The sequence below is a fragment of the Pan troglodytes genome, chromosome 2 (assembly GCF_028858775.2).
Source record: "Pan troglodytes isolate AG18354 chromosome 2, NHGRI_mPanTro3-v2.0_pri, whole genome shotgun sequence".
Taxonomy (NCBI): Eukaryota; Metazoa; Chordata; class Mammalia; order Primates; family Hominidae; genus Pan; species Pan troglodytes.
In genome coordinates this window covers 124,605,001-124,621,217 of record NC_086015.1, presented here as the reverse complement: position 1 = coordinate 124,621,217, position 16,217 = coordinate 124,605,001, and the positions used below count along the sequence as shown (strand labels likewise).

The window sequence follows — 16,217 nt, the reverse complement described above, 5'->3', positions numbered from 1 at the left end:
ACCTGCTAAAGTTATAACTGTAGAAAGTGAGAGGGTAAGGTCAAATTTTTCTCCAAAATTGACTCCAAAGCTATGCCATTTCCACTAAGCAACATAATCTCCTTGATACAGAAGATACCACCTGTATGGTCTGGATATATTCTCTGAAATAAATAAATACAACATTAAATTAAAATAAAAGTTGTTTAGATTAAAATGTTTTTAGTTTATGTACTTATGAATTTATCTATTTACTGATTAATTAGCTGACTGGTTGGAATACAGTAACAAATTTCATTTGTCTCTACCTTTCCCTAAGCCAGAAACTAAGATAAGACAAAAACACCTGGTATGTATAGAGACAAAGTTAAAAACAAAAAAAGCAAGCATTCTGGGGTCACCACGCCATGGTAAAGCCATAAAAAGCCTACATATCTCTAATTTTGTTGCAATTTTCCCCTTTTTTCCCAAGATGTGGTTAAGATACAACTGGGTAAAGAGGTATTTTTTATTAGAATTTGCTCCAGCATGACAATGTTTAATGTTGTGACACTACCTTCATCTTAAAATATGTAATATATTTCTATTTGGACAATGTTAATGAGTCCATGACTATTAATGTCATATAGTTGTTCGATGATTATAAAACTTCATTTCTGTTAAGATTAATGTCTATTTTGAGTTATAAACTTACAGTGATAACTGAGTTTTTCAACCTACTTTTTTTTTTTTTTAGTAGACATAATAGGAGGCCAAATAATTTGGGCCAAATAATCAGAGGACCTTGAAGTCTGAAGACTTGGGTTCAGACTAAGCCATTACTAGCACAGTGACCTTGGGAAAGAAATTATGGCTAAGAATCTTTTCTTAGCCATAATTTCTCCATTCATACGAAATAAGAACAATAATAGTATTACATAGATGTAAGGATTAAAGATAATACATATGAAAAATACCTTGTTTGCTTTAAAGTACTATACAAATGTTGATTATAATTTTTAGTAAAAAAGGCTTAATATATTCAAAAGGTGATAATGTTGTTGATTTATGAACTGTAAGAACTAAAAATTATTTTGAAAATCAGTTTTTCCAGAAACTTTAATGGTAAACTATATTTTTTCTGATGTTTCATGGAATGTATATTTCTTAAGTTCTATTAAATTTCTTTGTTAAAACATTTCACAGCTCAGCTACTTTTCATTTTCTCACTGTTTGAATGTCCCATAATTTTAATTGTGATTATTTTTTGTAATTCCCAAATTAATTTTTCTCATTTAATTAACGAACACTAGGGAAAAAACAAATATAACTAACTTGGAATTCCACCTCTACTCACTTAAATAGTCTGAACTTTAGTTTTCTCACCAGAAAAAGGCATATGCTGGGGTGTTGTATTACATAAGAGAAAAATAAAATACTGTTTGAAAAACTGTGGATAACTATTATCTCTATCTTCCTTGGCTACTGACTTTATTTGGGGACTAGAACATTAATAGTTCACACTTTGTGGAGTTGTAAAACTGGCCACAGTCATTTTGCGATAATGCCTAATTTCAGGAGGCTGTGCAACCTGTGTTTGAGTGTTTGTTTTTTTTTTTAACCCTATGAGCTAGCATGGGGTAAAAGAAAGCAAATGTCAAAGACTGCATAAAATTTAGATTATAGGACCTTCCTTTCCATTTACTGTTTTTGAGAGATAACATTGCCTCTTTGAGGCAATTTTTTTCATAAAGTTTCCATGGTTATCATAGTTGTTTCTGATGACAGAAAATATTTCATGGTATTATGAAGAATTACAGAGAATATAAAAAAAAATCTTACTATTGTCTGGATCTTAAGATTTCACTGAATTCTCTATTGACCATACCCCCGACCCCCTTACTTTCTTAGAGACCTGAGAAAACTAATCAGGTTTAGAGTACAAAAACAACACTACCAAAATTTTGTGGAAAATTTCCAAACATTTCACAAAAGCCTTAGGGATTCCTAATTCATATCTCATGAAGTGTCTCTGGCGTTATATTTGCTTCAGAAAAATTTGTTTTCATACACCATGAAGGACTTGTGTTTCCACCACAAAAAATGAGAATAAAGTTTTGAGACAAGTTGTGAAGCCTAGAAAATTGTGGAGATATGAATAACTTTTGTTTGTTCATAAAGAGATTTTCATCTTCACCTGGCAAGTGATATACTTGATTCCTCTGTCTCATAGCTGATATTTCATTCCTATAAAAGCCTAGTGCTGACTCAGGGGTTCTGGTAGCAAGTCCTAAAGGAAGGGAATATAAAACTATTGGCATGGAGTACCTTAGCCTAAGTGAACCAATAATTTTTATCTTTAATAAAGCTGAATTTCATAATAACTATTTGGAAAGATCTGCATTTTGTATCCTTATCTAAAATAAAGATAAATACTGCTCCAACAAAGGACTGTTTGGAGGGAGAAGAAAGGTTTTTGGAGACTAAAATAGGACTTTAGGCACATAGGAATGCCCAGAAGGAGCATTCAAACTAGGCTGTAAGACCAAGCTCTGACCCAATCCTGAGAACAACAGAGTTTGATACTCCTTTGTTAGTATTTTGTGACTAACCTCTATGATATTTTGATAAAGATATATATTTCTATCATCCTAGCCTTCACTTGAACTTGATAGCATAATAAATATGTTGTAGATTGTGCACTGAGAATTATGAAGGTGAATGTCTACACAGGTAGCAGTGTCAGGACCTAATGCGAGTATAGAAAAAGATATTAATCCAAGTAAAGAATTAGGAAAAAGGGATACATTCAATAGGACATTAGAAAAACAAACAACGTTTAGAAAGACACAGCCCCACAGTTGAAAGCGTGGTAAGTTTTCAATTCTTCGTCCAAATAAAAAGGATCTGTTCTCTTTAAGAGGTTGTAGTCCTGTACCAGGTAAGTGAAGCTAGGGCTGATTGTTAGCACCTACTCACCCTCTTGGGAGGTCAAGTTGTACAGTACAAGTTGGTGAGTAAAAAAAGGTTGTACAGCCTTTAAAAAAGTATGAACAATTTATATAATTAAAGTTTAATGTTTATTTCTGCATTTGAAGTATGTTTATTTTGTTCATTAGTTTATCCTCAGTGAATAGCATAATGTCTAGCTGTAGAAACTGGAAATTATTTGATGTATAGTTGAGTGAATGAATAGATAATATAAAGTGTTATATTATCTTGGAAACTGAGAACATTGGCATTCCACTTGACTCAACGGATTCTTCAAGCTCCCAATCCCTGCTCTTTTCTCCTGTATTATCCTCAAGAAAATGTTTAGGTCTGAACCCTCACTCTATTTTATCTGTAGTTCACTGTGGTATAAGGAAGTTTGAGACCCACATAGAAAATCAGAGTTATAATCTTTCACCATATACAAAAATGAATGCAAGATGGGTTAAATATTTCAATGTAACACCTCAAACTATAAGAATCCTAGAAGAAAACCTAGGAAACACCATTGTGAACACTGGCCTTGAAAAAGAATTTATGACTTAAATCCTCAAAAACAATTGCAACAAAAACAAAAATTGATGAGTGGGACCTAATTAAAGAGCTTCTGCACAGCAAGAGAAACAATCAATAGGGTGGACAGACAAACTACAGAATGGGAGAAAATATGTGTAACCTACGCATCCAACTAAGTTATAATATCCAGAATCTACAAGGAAGTTAAACAATTCAACAAGCACAAAACAAATAACTCCATTAAGAGTAGGCAAAAGACATGAACAGACACTTCTCAAAAGAAGACACAAGCAGCCAACAAACATATCAAAAAGTGCTCAACATCATTAATCATTAAAGAAATCCAAATCAAAACCACACTGAGATACCATCTTAAACCAGTCAGAATAGCTGTTATTAAAAAGTCAACAAACAACAGATGCTGGTGAAGCTGCAGAGGAAAGGGAACACTTATATATTGTTGATGGGAATGTAAATTAGTTCTGCCCCTGAGGAAAGCAGATTGGAGATTTCTCAAATAACTTAGAACTACTATTCAGCCTAGCAATCCCATTACTGGGCATATATCCGCACCCCCTCAACCCCCCCCCCCCACCGCCACACACACACAAAAAGAAATAGTTCTACCAAAAAGACACATACACATATATGTTCATTGCAACACTATACACAATAGAAAAGATGTGGAATTAACCAGGTGCCCATCAACAGTGGATTGGATAAAGAAAATGTGGTTCATATACACCATGGAATGCTATGCAGCCATAAAAAAGAAAGTCATGTCTTTTTTTTTTTTTTTTTTTTTTTGGCACAGTTTCACTCTTGTTGCCCAGGCTGGAGTGCAATGGCACTATCTCAGCTCACCACAACCTCCGCCTCTTGGGTTCAAGTGATTCTCCTGCCTCAGCCTCCCTAGTAGCTGGGATTGCAGGCATGCACCACCACACCCGGCTAATTTTTTATTTTTAGTAGAGACTGGGTTTCTCCATGTTGGTTAGGCTGGTCTCAAACTCCCAACCTCAGGTGATCTGCCCATCTCGGCCTCCCAAAGTGCTGAGATTACAGGCATGAGCCACGGCGCCCAGCCAAAAATCATGTCCTTTAAAGCAACATGGATGCAGCTGGATGGAAGTCATTACCCTAAGCAAATTAACGCAGGAACTGAAAACCAGATACTGCATGTTCTTATTTGTAAGTGAGAGCTAAACATTGGGTATTCATGGACATAAGGATGGCAACCATAGACACTGGGGGCTACTAGAGGGGAAAGGAAGGAAGGGGGACAAGAGTAGGGTTGGTAAACTAACTGTAGGGTACTATGCTCACTGCCGGGGTGATGGGATGATTTGTATCTCAAACCTTGGCTTCATGCAATATACCCATGTAACAAACCTGCACATGTAACCCCTGAATCTAAAATAAAAGTTGAAATTATATTAAAAGGAGAATATCAGAGTTATAAAATGATTACTGGTTTCTGGTTTGCCTAATTCCTGACCTCCTTTATTCAGAGACATTTGCATCAATCTTTTCATCTGTAGCAGATTTAAAGGGGTGAGAGCTGAGATTCCCAAACAGATACCTACAGGGGAGGTAACTACTGAAAAAATATTTTTAAAATGTTTCATAGGGCAGTGATTCTCAAGTGATCTGGAGACCAGAAGCCTTAGCATCAGCCAAGAGCTTGCTAGAAATACAAAATCTCAGGCCCCACCTCAGATCTACTGAATCAGAATGCAGCAATTCCTACAACAGCAAGAGATTACAGAATGTAGTTTTAGGTGTATGTGTGGCTATTGTATATGTATTGTATTGAATTTTGGAAATAATAATGGGCACACTGTCCTTTAAATGACCCTCTAATATAGCACAATCAATTATCATTCTCTTTCATGGAAAATGAATGAAATCAGTAAATATTGTGATTATTTCCAATATTCTTAAGTAGTAAACTCCATTCGCACTTTTCCCAGAAGGATGCATTTCACATAGTTTAACAAATATAACATTTAATGATTACAAAACTGTTATAAGGAAAAAAAAATCTCTCATTCTTCAATTATTATTACTTATAATTTAAAGTTGCTACTAAAGAAGAGTGGGACCTGTCTAGTAGACCAGTATCAAGTAAGGTATTGAAGTGACAAATGGATCTTATCACAATCCATCATTTCTGCCTCAAGTAACATAATACAAAAATAGTCAAAATTTTCCTGCTTTGAAACAATCTACTTAATTGCATGCACAGTTTTCTGAGTCTGCTTTGAAATTAAAAATAAAGTGTGGGCCGGGCATGGTGGTTCACGCCTGTAATCCCAGCACTTTGGGAGGCTGAGGCGGGCAGATCACCAGGTCAGGAGATCGAGACTATCCTGGCTAACACAGTGAAACCCCGTCTCTACTAAAAATACAAAAAATCAGCTGGGTGTGTGACACGCTCCTGTAGTCCCAGCTACTTGGGAGGCTGAGGCAGGAGAATCCTTGAACCTCGGAGGCAGAGGTTGCAGTGAGCTGAGATTGCGCCACTGCACTCCAGCCTGGGTGACAGAGCAAGACTCCGTCTAAAAAAAAAAAAAAAAAAAAAGTGTGGTCGTTGTGCGTTGTGGTGGTGTTCCTAAATCTGCTGTAACATTAACAAAAGAAGAAACATCATAGGCAAAGGGCTAAAAACAGCATATCTACCAAAAACTGACAGCAATTATAATAATTAATTATGAGTTACTGAAAGCCTTATCAATGAGACTGGGAACAAGAAAAAAAGTCTACTTATACCACATCTATTCAACATTGTATTGAAGGCCCTAGCCAATTTTTTCCTTTAGAAGGAGAAAATGGAGGTTTCATTTTCACAAGGGGCATACTTAGATACATAGATAATCCAAAAGAATTTTACCAACTATAAGAATTAAGAAATAGATTTAGCAAGTTTCCTGGATGCAAGCTCAATATACAAAAATTAGCTGTATTTTCATATTCTAACCACAAATAATTAGAAAAAGACATAAAAATAACACAATAATAGGAAAAAAACAAACACAAAGGAACAAATTTAATGAAAGATATGCAAGACCTCTACAAAAAAATCCCAAAAATATTACCGAAAGAAAGTAGACACACATAAACAGAGAGATACTAAATGAAAAATTCAATATTGTTGAATATGTTAATTCTGCCCAGTTGATCTATAGATCCAGTGAAATCATAATAAAAATCTAAGCATGTTTGTGTGTGAACCGACAAATTCTTTATAAAAGTTATATGAAAATACAAAAAGGTAGAACAGCTATAATGATCTTTAAAAAACTTTTAAAAATTATTATTATTATCATGTTTAATGAGACGGGGTCTCACTATGTTGCCCAGGCTGGTCTTCACACTCATGGCCTCAAGTGATCCTCCCTCCTTGGCCTCCCAAAGTGCTGGGATTACAGGCATGAGCCACTGTGCCTGGCCAGCTATAACAAAATTTGAAGTTATGTATGTAAATTTGATAAAGGGTATTGAATTATATTTTATATCGAAGATTTATAAGCATGGGAAAATATGATCAAAGTAATATTTTAAGAATATTAATTTTACAACATGACATGCAACATTAATTGTAAAAGGTGAAGAGAGAAAATACAGACATCTACTAGAATATTTGTATGATACCATAGGTATGAGGCAATAAATACCTAAATTGGGTTGGTGTCAATGAGAATACAAAAGGCAGGGTAAACATATGAGACAATCTTTACAATAAGATCAGTAAAATAAGAATTAAAAATATATGACTAAAAGAAAAATTTACATAGGATATAACTAGATTATACATAGCCTAGATTCCTGAAGAATAAGAACAAAGAACTAACCACTTTTCAGGGATGGAATAAATGGAAGAAATGCTGCAATTCTAAATTAATTTCTACAAGTCCAAATTCGTTGCTTTATAATGGCATTATTAAACTTTTGTTTGTTTGTTTGTTTTTGGGTTACTGATTTGAATCTGTTTTCTTTTTTTTTTATTATACTTTAAGTTTTAGGGTACATGTGCACATTGTGCAGGTTAGTTACATATGTATACATGTGCCATGCTGGTGCGCTGCACCCACTAACTCGTCATGTAGCCTTAGGTATATCTCCCAATGCTATCCCTCCCCCCTCCCCCCACCCCACCACAGTCCCCAGAGTGTGATATTCCCCTTCATGTGTCCATGTGATCTCATTGTTCAATTCCCACCTATGAGTGAGAATATGCGGTGTTTGGTTTTTTGTTCTTGCGATAGTTTACTGAGAATGATGATTTCCAATTTCATCCATGTCCCTACAAAGGACATGAACTCATCATTTTTTATGGCTGCATAGTATTCCATGGTGTATATGTGCCACATTTTCTTAATCCAGTCTATCATTGTTGGACATTCGGGTTGGTTCCAAGTCTTTGCTATTGTGAATAATGCCGCAATAAACATACGTGTGCATGTGTCTTTATAGCAGCATGATTTATAGTCATTTGGGTATATACCCAGTAATGGGATGGCTGGGTCAAATGGTATTTCTAGTTCTAGATCCCTGAGGAATCGCCACACTGACTTCCACAATGGTTGAACTAGTTTACAGTCCCACCAACAGTGTAAAAGTGTTCCTATTTCTCCACATCCTCTCCAGCACCTGTTGTTTCCTGACTTTTTAATGATTGCCATTCTAACTGGTGTGAGATGATATCTCATAGTGGTTTTGATTTGCATTTCTCTGATGGCCAGTGATGATGAGCATTTTTTCATGTGTTTTTTGGCTGCATAAAAGTCTTCTTTTGAGAAGTGTCTGTTCATGTCCTTCGCCCACTTTTTGATGGGGTTGTTTGTTTTTTTCTTGTAAATTTGTTTGAGTTCATTGTAGATTCTGGATATTAGCCCTTTGTCAGATCAGTAGGTTGCGAAAACTTTTATAAATTTGTATAAGGTTCAAATTAAAATAATGTAAATAAAAAGGAACTACAGTTTCTTGTCTGTAAGAACAGATCTATCATTCAGTAAATACATACCTAATGATTTTGGTGTTTAAAAACTCACACAAAACTATATATACATTATAGAAAAATCAGAATTATCAAATATGTAAAAATTTAAAAAAACAGGCCAACCAGTCATATTCCCACCACCCAAAAATAACTGTTAACTTTTTTTTTAACAGACAGTACCTTAAAGATTTATCCCTAGGAATCTTTATTCTCACATTTTAAATATATTTTAATGGGTGCACACTTTGTCTTGATGTTTTGCTTCATATCATATTCTATTATCATTTTTCCTTGTGAATAAATATACATGTTTCCAAACTGTGGTCTAGAGGAATGGTATCATTTGCTGCTGCATATATACTGTATATTTCCCACTAATTCAGCTCTAGCCTGAAGATGACAAGTTTCTCTATATCACCAATTTTTATTCGATACTTAGTAAGCATTATTAATGTATCTGCAAAATAACTTTCCTTTAAAATGTCTTTTAAAGTGTTGCACTTTTACCTCTGATCTTAATTTTATTTTGAGATAAAAATATTTTAAAAGACATTTGTTTGTATTTGATATTTGGAATCAAATTTGCTTACAGTAAATTTAATGAATGGAATTATACCTAATTACTAAAATTATAAATTTCACATTATAAAGATCATGAAAATAAAGCAACAGATTACTGCAGTGAATTACCAGAAGTCTGCAAAATACCACTCATGTTTACCTGAGGTAGGAGACTTGCAGCGCTCAAGTTCTAGGGGAACTGGACTGTCATTCAGTTCAGTTAAACCTGAAAATACAATGAAAAAAAAATGAGATAAATTTTGCTAGCATTTTGTAGGTTATTCTTATTTCTTAATTCCTACAAGTTTAAAAGGCTTTTTTTCATGTGAAAACTACTTTACCATGTCCAAGTTATGTCAATTATTCTGAATTTTAAAAATATTTTTATTAATTTTAATTTTTATTTTTATAGAGACAGGGTCTCACTATGTTGCCCAGGCTGGTCTTGAACTCCTGGGCTGAAGCAATACTCCCACCTCAGCTTCCCAAAGTGTTGGGATTACAGGTGTGAGCCACCATGCCTGGCCTATTCTGAAAATTTGTTTAAACAAGTGATACAGGAAAAAATAAGGAGAAGTAACTGATTGACATGCAAGAGTATTTAAACATGGATGGTACAAAGATATAAAATCCTTTTTAAACTATTTTCATAAGAAATAGCTACTTTAATAAATGACCTAATTTTATCTGAAAATAGATCATAAATAAGAAGAATTAGAAGGGGTTTTAACAATACCTAATCAAATATCCTCTCAGGAGATATGATTATTGGCTTTTAAAAGATCTTTAAAAACTACAAATTCTAAATTTTATATTTATTTATAAAAATATAGTATTGTATATTACATACTGTGTTTTGTTCAATAGTATCAAATTCCTTATAATAAGCACTATATTTTTCCCTTTCCAATATTTCTTAATTTTTATTCTGCCACTTTTCTGACAAATGCAACAATAGACACAACAGATTAATAAACATTTTATAATTCTTTCTACTTGCCAATCTGTATTTATATGGCATTTGTAAAATATTCTTCATTATGGTTTTTCTATCTTTGTTAGAAAGTCTCACAGACTTTCTTTTGTGAAATAAATATTCATAATTTCTATTTTAATCTGTCTCCATGCTCAGAAACATTTGAGAGCTATTTTCAATGACCAAAATAATCTTTGTTCCTATTCTTTCCCATCACCCTCTTCTTTATACAATTTATAGCAATAAGCTTGTGGTAGGTCCAAAAAAAATCACAGAATTTTGGAACCAAAAGGTGCCTTGTGACAACCCAGCCCAACTCTCGTGTTTTATAAGTGAGAAACTATAACTTCAAAGAGTTTAAGCTATTTATTCAAAGTCAGAGAAGTAAGTCAATAATATAGCTTGAAAAGGACACAGAACTCAGATTTTTTATTCTGCACTCATATTTCAATTGCTTATAGAGCACTGAATACCAAATGCAAAGCTTACTGTTTGCTCTATTTTTTACTTCATTGAACATTATTTTCAAGACTTTCAATTTAATGCTCATCCAATTTTAAATTTCTGTTTGTAATCATAGTACACATAATATTTACTGATATAAATATTACCATTAATCTGGAAATAGGCATTCATCAAACTAAACTATGTCGAACACGGTCTTAACCCTAGATATACAAATTAGGAAAAAGTTTGACTAAATAAGCAGTAAGTGTTAATCCACAGAGTTGCTATAAGAGTTTTCCAAGCACTCCAAGAAAGTGTACTGACTTGAACAGGCTTTGCTATCTGACAGCAAATTAGAAACTGCAAGTTATAAAGAGGAGGAGGCTGCTAGAACTAGAAACATTAAGAAAAGTAACGTGGAACAACAGTGAAAAAATGGGCAGAGAAAGGAACTGTAATGACTAGTGAGTGAGAGATCTGGGACCATTTAACAGGTGGGTGTTTTACAGATCTCTGAAAGGTTTTAAAGACATCACTGTAAGTTGAGTCAGTGAATCAAATTTATTGAATGCCTACTGTGCCACACGTTCTTTGTAGTAATAGTAATAACAGCAACTAGTATCTATTATTTTGTACCTAATCCTCTGCTAAATACTTTATATAAATTATCGTTTTCCCACCTACCAATATAATTAGAGGGGTTATAATATTAACCCCATCATACAGATAAGAAAACAGGGGAAAAAAGGCTATTACATCAGTTCTCCAAAGTTAAACAGCTAGGAGGAAGGATGGGATTTGGTCACTATAAGATAGTAAGTAAGAAAGCATGATGTATATGTTAGAAAGAGTTTCATCAAAATTTTAAAATACAAAATTTGGTGGTTAAAGAGCTAAGCTCATTTGTCTGGAAAATACCATCTTTTCTATTTCTGTACTGTCTATTGATTCTGTCATTTTCCCTAGCTCCTTCTGAATTTACCTACTTTCCTGATGAAGGTAGGAACTGAACTGAATATGGATCTAACAATAATAGTAAAACTACTTCCTTGTGCCAATTTACAATGTGTCAAAACCCTAAACAATTTTATAATTATCATCATTAAATACTATATAGTTATTCAGAACAATCATTATTTAAAAATAAACATTTTTTGGACTATAGAAGTAATGTTTTGTCCCTCTAGAAAACTTGGAAGATACAGAAAAGTGATGGAGAGGATTAAAAAATACACAATTTCATCATAATTTTGGCTTTTTTCTTCCTTTTTTTTTTGGGGGGACAGAGTCTCACTATCGCCCAGGCTGGAATGAATTGGTGCAATCTCGGCTCACTGCAACCTCCACCTCCTGGGTCTCAATCAGTTCTCCTGCCTCAGCCTCTCAAGTAGCTGGGATTACAGGTGTGTGCCACCAAGCCCAGCTAATTTTTATATTTTTAGTAGAGACAGGGTTTCATCATATTGGCCAGGCTGGTCTCGAACTCCTGACCTCAAGTGATCTGCCTGCCTCAGCCTCCCAAAGTGCTGGGATTACAGGCATGAGCCATCACGCCTGGCCCCTTCTATGATGATTTTTAATCCAATAAAGAGAGTTTCATACTCTGATTTTTTTTTTTTACTTTGATGAGCTTCTTTTTATTATTATTATTATTATACTTTAAGTTTTAGGGTACATGTGTACAATGTGCAGGTTAGTTACATATGTATACATGTGCCATGCTGGTATGCTGCACCCATTAACTTGTCATTTAGCATTAGGTATATCTCCTAATGCTATCCCTCCCCCCTCCCCACTCCCCCCACCTCACAACAGTCCCCAGAGTGTGATGTTCCCCTTCCTGTGTCCATGTGTTCTCATTGTTCAATTCCCATCTATGAGTGAGAACATGCAGTGTTTGGTTTTTTGTCCTTGCGATAGTTTACTGAGAATGATGATTTCCAATTTCATCCATGTCCCTACAAAGGACATGAACTCATCCATTTTTATGGCTGCATAGTATTCCATGGTGTATATGTGCCACATTTTCTTCATCCAGTCTATCATTGTTGGACATTTGGGTTGGTTCCAAGTCTTTGCTATTGTGAATAGTGCCACCATAAACATACGTGTGCATGTGTCTTTATAGCAGCATGATTTACAGTCCTTTGGGCATATACCCAGTAATGGGATGGCTGGGTCAAATGGTATTTCTAGTTCTAGATCCCTGAGGAATCGCCACACTGACTTCCACAATGGTTGAACTAGTTTACAGTCCCACCAACAGTGTAAAAGTGTTCCTATTTCTCCACATCTTCTCCAGCACCTGTTGTTTCCTGACTTTTTAATGATTGCCATTCTAACTGGTGTGAGATGGTATCTCACTGTGGTTTTGATTTGCATTTCTCTGATGGCCAGTAATGATGAGCATTTTTTCATGTGTCTTTTGGCTGCATAAATGTCTTCTTTTGAGAAGTGTCTGTTCATATCCTTTGCCCATTTTTTGATGGGGTTGTTTGTTTTTTTCTTGTAAATTTGTTTGAGTTCATTGTATATTCTGGATATTAGCCCTTTGTCAGATGAGTAGGTTGCGAAAATTTTCTCCCATTTTGTAGGTTGCCTGTTCACTCTGATGGTAGTTTCTTTTCCTGTGCAGAAGCTCTTTAGTTTAATTAGATCCCATTTGTCAATTTTGGCTTTTCTTGCCATTGCTTTTGGTGTTTTACACATGAAGTCCTTGCCCATGCCTATGTCCTGAATGGTAATGCCTAGGTTTTCTTCTAGGGTTTTTATGGTTTTAGGTCTAATGTTTAAGTCTTTAATCCATCTTGAATTAATTTTTATATAAGGTGTAAGGAAGGGATCCAGTTTCAGCTTTCTACATATGGCTAGCCAGTTTTCCCAGCATCATTTATTAAATAGGGAATCCTTTCCCCATTGCTTGTTTTTCTCAGGTTTGTCAAAGATCAGATAGTTGTAGATATGTGGTGTTATTTCTGAGGGCTCTGTTCTGTTCCATTGATCTATATCTCTGTTTTGGTACCAGTACCATGCTGTTTTGGTTACTGTAGCCTTGTAGTATAGTTAGAAGTCCGGTAGCTTGATGCCTCCAGCTTTGTTCTTTTGGCTTAGGATTGACTTGGTGATGTGGGCTCTTTTTTGGTTCCATATGAACTTTAAAGTAGTTTTTTCCAATTCTGTGAAGAAAGTCATTGGTAGCTTGATGGGGATGGCATTGAATCTATAAATTACCTTGGGCAGTGTGGCCATTTTCACGATATTGCTTCTTCCTACCCATGAGCATGGAATGTTCTTCCATTTGTTTGTATCTTCTTTTATTTCATTGAGCAGTGGTTTGTAGTTCTCCTTGAAGAGGTCCTTCACATCCCTTGTAAGTTGGATTCCTAAGTATTTTATTCTCTTTGAAGCAATTGTGAATGGGAGTTCACTCATGATTTGGCTCTCTGTTTGTCTGTTATTGTTGTATAAGAATGCTTGTGATTTTTGTATATAACATTTATTTCATAAACAATTCCACCATTTAAAAAATTTATCAAATCATTATAAAGATATACCACACTTTTAATTTAACATTCCTCCATTGTGAAACATTTGGATTTTCCAATCTTTACTATACTAAATAAAGCCACAATAAATACCTATATGTCAAAATCTTTGATTTGTTTGTGTTTTTCCTTTAAATACTTCCATAGTCTTTCCACTATGGTAATGACAGGGGCTGTCTATTTTGCATTCTCCGTAGCAACTTACGGGAGTTCCAATTGTTCAATATCTCCACCAACACTAGGTAATAGTCTCTTAAAATCTTAGTCCTTCTGGTCATAGTGGTATCTTATTATGATTTTAAATTTCTCTGATGACTATGGATAGTTGGAACATTTTCACATGCTTATTGGCTAATCATATATCTTCATGATTCTATCCAAATTTCTGGCTTATTTTTTATGTTGGACTGCTTATATTTGTGTTATGTAGTAGTAAGAATTCTTCATATGTTTTAGGTAAGAATTATTAGTCAAAAATAGGCATTGTGAATATTTTCTTTCAGTATGTGATTTATCTTTTAATTTGCTTAATGGTGTCTTTTTTTTTTTTGAGACAGAGTCTTGCTCTGTTGCCCAGGCTGGAGTGCAGTGGTGCGATCTTGGCTCACTGCAACCTTCACCTCCCAGCTTCAAGTGATTCTCCTGCTTCAGCCTCCCAAGTAGCTGGGATTACAGGTGTGGGCCACCATGCCTGGCTAATTTTGGTATTTTTAGTAGAGACATGGTTTCACCATGTTGGCCAGTCTGGTCTCAAACTCCTGACCTCCAGTGGTCTACCTGCCTTGGCCTCCCAAGGTGCTAGGATTACAGGCATAAGCCACCATGCCTGGCCTCTTTTGTTTCTGAGGCGGAGTCTCCCTCTGTCACCCAGGCTGGAGTGCAGTGGCACGATTTCGGCTCACTGCAAGCTCTACCTCCTGGGTTCACGCCACTCTCCTGCCTCAGCCTTTGGAATAGAGTAGCTGGGACTACAGGTGTCTGCCACCATGCCTGGCTAATTTCTTGTACTTTCAGTAGAGACGGGGTTTCACTGTGTTAGCCAGGATAGTCTCAATCTCCTGACCTCGTGATCCGCCCGCCTCGGCCTCCCAAAGTGATGGGAGTACAGGCGTGAGCCACTGTGCCCAGCCCATGCCTGGCCTCTTAATAGTGCCTTTTGATGAGCAGAAATTTAATTTACTTGAAGAAAAATTTATTATTTTTATTGTAATTTCTTTTTAATTCCTAAGTAGTCAGTGCCAAACCTATGATCATGAAGATATTATTCTTTGTTTTCTTCTAGAACTTTAAAAATGATTGGTTGTGACGTGAAGTAGGAATTAAAGTTCATTTTTCCTCCTATTTGTTTGCCCAGTTGTTCCACCATTATTTGTTAAAAAGACTTTCTTCATTGATTTTTATTGGTGCCTTTGTCAAAAACAAATTGGCCACACATGTGTGGATCTATTACTGGACTTTTTATTCTGTAATGATCCGTTTATTTATCTTTTTTTTCAATTACCACACTATCATAATTAATGTGGCTTTAAGGCACATCTTGAAATCAGGTAGTGAAGTTCTCCAATTTTGTTCTTCTTTTCCAAGAGTATTTTAGTTATTCCAGATCCTTTGCATTTCCGCATAAATTTTAGAATCACTTTCTCAAGTTCTACAAATAATATGTTAGATTTTTTTATAGGACTGTGATAAACATATGGCTTAATTTGGTAGAATAAAGATCTTTTAAAAGGTGAGTCTTCCAACCTGTAAACCTGGTATTCTCCTCCATTTAAATAATTTTTTAAATGTTTCTTTCTGCAATATTTTGGAGATTTTGGTATCGAGGTCTTCTACATAGCATTTTTCCAGTCATCTAATTCTTTTTTGATCTTCTGTCTAGTTCTTGTATCTATTTTTAAAAGTGGAACTTTGAAATTTCCAACAATTATTATTGACTTTCTCTTTTTGATCATGTTAGGCATTGCTTCATGTATTTTGTAACTCTGTTATTTGGGACATATATGTTTTAATTATTGTGTCATCTTGATTGACACTTTTATCATTATAAAAGGTCACTTTTTATTCTAGTGACATTCTGTTTGCTTTAAAATCTATTTTTTTAAATGGTATTAGTAAAGTAACTCCAGTTTTCTTATGGCTGTTGTTCATATGATCTTTTCCCATTCATTTTCAACCTATTTACACCTTTAAATCTAAAATCTCTCTCATAAACAGCATATAG

At 34.8% G+C, this 16,217-nt stretch overlaps 1 protein-coding gene across 5 annotated transcripts in view; it reads right to left on the bottom strand.

Annotated features, from left to right (window-relative positions):
• STXBP5L (syntaxin binding protein 5L) overlaps positions 1-16,217 on the bottom strand; it is a 507,599-nt gene that overhangs the window by 92,182 nt on the left and 399,200 nt on the right. For all 5 annotated transcript variants that reach the window (XM_516678.8, XM_024355609.3, XM_024355610.3 and 2 more), the window contains one exon: positions 9,189-9,254. In XM_516678.8, coding sequence (XP_516678.3) covers positions 9,189-9,254 — 66 coding nt within the window. The remainder of the gene's footprint in view (positions 1-9,188; positions 9,255-16,217) is intronic.